Source organism: Mustela nivalis (genome assembly GCF_964662115.1).
Source record: "Mustela nivalis genome assembly, chromosome: 3".
In the NCBI taxonomy this organism is placed as follows: Eukaryota; Metazoa; Chordata; class Mammalia; order Carnivora; family Mustelidae; genus Mustela; species Mustela nivalis.
This window is the reverse complement of record NC_139022.1, coordinates 108,102,278-108,105,030: the sequence shown is the minus strand read 5'-3', so window position 1 is coordinate 108,105,030 and position 2,753 is coordinate 108,102,278. Positions and strand designations below refer to the sequence as shown.

At 59.9% G+C, this 2,753-nt stretch overlaps 1 protein-coding gene across 1 annotated transcript; it reads right to left on the bottom strand.

Annotated features, from left to right (window-relative positions):
• Positions 1-750: 750 nt before the first annotated feature.
• Positions 751-2,314, bottom strand: NEUROG1 (neurogenin 1). Its single transcript, XM_082723352.1, has 2 exons — positions 2,231-2,314; positions 751-1,797 (listed from the first exon to the last, which is right to left on the bottom strand). The coding sequence occupies exon 2, from the start codon at positions 1,755-1,757 to the stop codon at positions 1,011-1,013; it is 747 nt and encodes a 248-aa protein (XP_082579478.1). The 5' UTR covers positions 1,758-1,797; positions 2,231-2,314; the 3' UTR covers positions 751-1,010.
• Between the last annotated feature and the right edge of the window lie 439 nt (positions 2,315-2,753).

The following is a 2,753-nucleotide window of genomic DNA, read 5'->3' as shown; positions in this document are numbered from 1 at the left end:
ACAGGTAGCTGTGTATCCGGGGCTAATTCCCCACTAAAAAGTCTTAATTGGCTTATGGGGAGCCTGAAAGATGTCCCTTGTGTTTATAAGGTGAAAGGAAATGATGGATCCTAAATGCCCCGGTCTTTATCCGTTTCTTGGTGGAAATCAGGTGCATTTTATTTTATTTTTTTAAATTGTTTTTGAAAAGGGCCTGGAAGATTTGGAGGCGGGTAAGGATAGTGTTTCACTTTAGTGGTTGAGCTGCCCGGGGAAGCAAGAAAGCCTCAGAGAGACACCAACATTAGGCAAGAAACTTGGTGACTTACTTTTTTTTTAACTTGGTTTTTATTTACACAAAACATCTGCAGTACAAAAATGTAAACTTTGATAGCTCATCATAATAGAATAAACTCTTTATGTACAAAAATACATTTTCATATGAAAGAAGCATCTTGAATAAATTAAAGTACTTCCCAGCCCGGTGCCTGAATAGCTACGCAAGTCTCCGGTTCTTCCTAGAGCAAGCCTGCCGTGGTGGGGGTCGGGATCCATAATGCATGAAGCCCACTCCTTGTCTCTCCTTTTTAAGCCTTTTCATTGTATTGTCAGCCGGCTCAAACCGAATTTTCATGCTCGTTTTTCTTCATTAGAGTTCTACAAATTGTAAAATTGACTTTTCACCTCGTCTTCAGGGACTGATCTGTCCCCTTTCTAAATCACACTGAAGTGGTGGCTGGGGTCAGCTCTGAGCCAGCCACAAAGGAGGTTTTGTGGAGTTCAGAAAGTGCAAAAGGAAAGGCCGTCTAAGGGCGGGCAGGAGGGGCCGGGGGCTGAGGGCTGGAGAAACAGACCAAGGGGCAGCCTCGGCGAGGGTGCAGCGACCTAACAAGCGGCTCAGGTATCTCCCGTCCCTTTAAAGCTCCTGCTTGCTCCCTCCGCCGGGACTGAGGGACCTGAGACTGCAGCTGGGGCTCCATCTACTGCTTGTTGCCTGAGGGAGGGGGAAGGTAACGGTGTCCCTAAAGGGCCTAGTGGTAAGGGATGTAACAGGGCGTCGTGTGGAGCAAGTCTTTGGGCAGGCCTGGGAAGGAGAAAAGGGGGTCGCCGGGGCCATAGGCGAAGTCTTCCGAGGCGGCAGGGCTACTGGGGTCAGACAGTGGCGAGGCGGCGGCGGCGCAGGGGGAGGCGGCGGCACCGGAGCCCCAGGACTCGGCGTCGCTGGAGGGGCTCGGGGGCCCGGGCAGGCAGGGGGTGCACTGCGGCGGCAGGAGGCGCTCCCGGGCACCGCCCCCGGGCAGTCCCTGGTCGGCTAGGCGCAGAGTCTCCGCCAGAGCCCAGATGTAGTTATAGGCGAAGCGCAGCGTCTCGATCTTGGTGAGCTTGGTGTCGTCGGGGAAGGAAGGCAGCACGCTGCGCAGCGCGTCGAGCGCCGCGTTCAAGTTGTGCATGCGGTTGCGCTCGCGGTCATTGGCCTTGACACGCCGGCTCCTGCGCAACGAGTGCAGCAGCGCCTCGGAGCGCACACGCGCCCGGCCCCTGCGCCGCCGCCGCTCCTGCTCGTCGTCCTGCGCCCGGGGAGTATCCGAGGCTGCAGGAACCCCGGGAGCGCCCCTGCGCACTGGCACAGGCGTCCCCGAGGCAGAAGCTGGTGGTTGGAGCCTGGCACAGTCTTCCTCGTCGGTGAGGAAGCCGGATAGGTCGCCGCCGCCGCTGCTGCTGCTACTACTGCTGGTGCAGTCGAGGTCCGAGAGGCAGGTCTCCAGTGGGGCTGGCATCGTTGCGTGGCGCGGGACCAATGGGCAGGTATGAGGGTTCCTGGAGGACGGGAGCCCGGGCTGAGGGCAGGGTCGCCGGGGTGCACTTACGTCCCAAATGGCCCGGGCTTACCCTGTGGCCACTGAGGGCGTGAAGGCCGGGAGAGGCGCGGTGGCGCACCTGGAGTTTGGCTTCACCTCCTTGCCTCGTCTGCAGGGGCCACGCTCCCGGCCGGACTCCCCAGTGATCTCGCCGGCGAGCAGATCAGCTCGTGTGAGTACCGAGTGTGGCACACGACCGGCCTCAGGACCCCTTAAGTACCCGCCCCAACAATGGGCGCCCCCCTCCCTTTGCCACCTCCGCCCCTGCGGCAGCCCCCGTGAATGGAGCTAGGCGGCAGGTCAGCCCCGTGCGGCGCCCGGGTATTTGCATAATTTATGCTCGCGGGGGGCCGCCCGGCCCCTCCCCCCTCCCGGAGCGTGCCCGTAATTACCGCGGGCCAATCCGCGGCGTCGCGCGGCCCGAGGAGCGGTCTCCGGGCTAAGCCGGCGGGGGTGTCTCCGGGCGGTGAAACGGAGGCGGGGGCGCCCGGCGATTAGCGGCCGAGGCACGCTCCTCCGGGGGCGGACCCGGCGCCCCTCGCTGGGGTGGGAGGGAAGGCGGGGCGCGGGCCGGCGAGTGTGAGCTGCGCAGCAAGTTGCGGAAACCTGCCGCCGGCAGGAAGCCTGGGTTCGCTTCCTCTCTCCCGCTGTTGCCTGGCCTCGTCGCTTTGGCCAAGTGATTTGACTTCGCTTTTCCCATCTGTAAAATGGGGCGGAAGTCTGCTGTTGAGTATGATGTGAAATGATGTTGAATGAGGGAAATGAGGGAAACTTGGAAGGGTTCTATTGTAACGCAGCGCCGATGAATGGTTGGCAAGAGGCAGCGCCCTCAGAAACCCCGGAAAACCCTATCCAAAGACAGAGAGTGGCAGATGAGGGTAATAGAGCAGAGGGCAGAGAAAAGTGCTCTTTAGT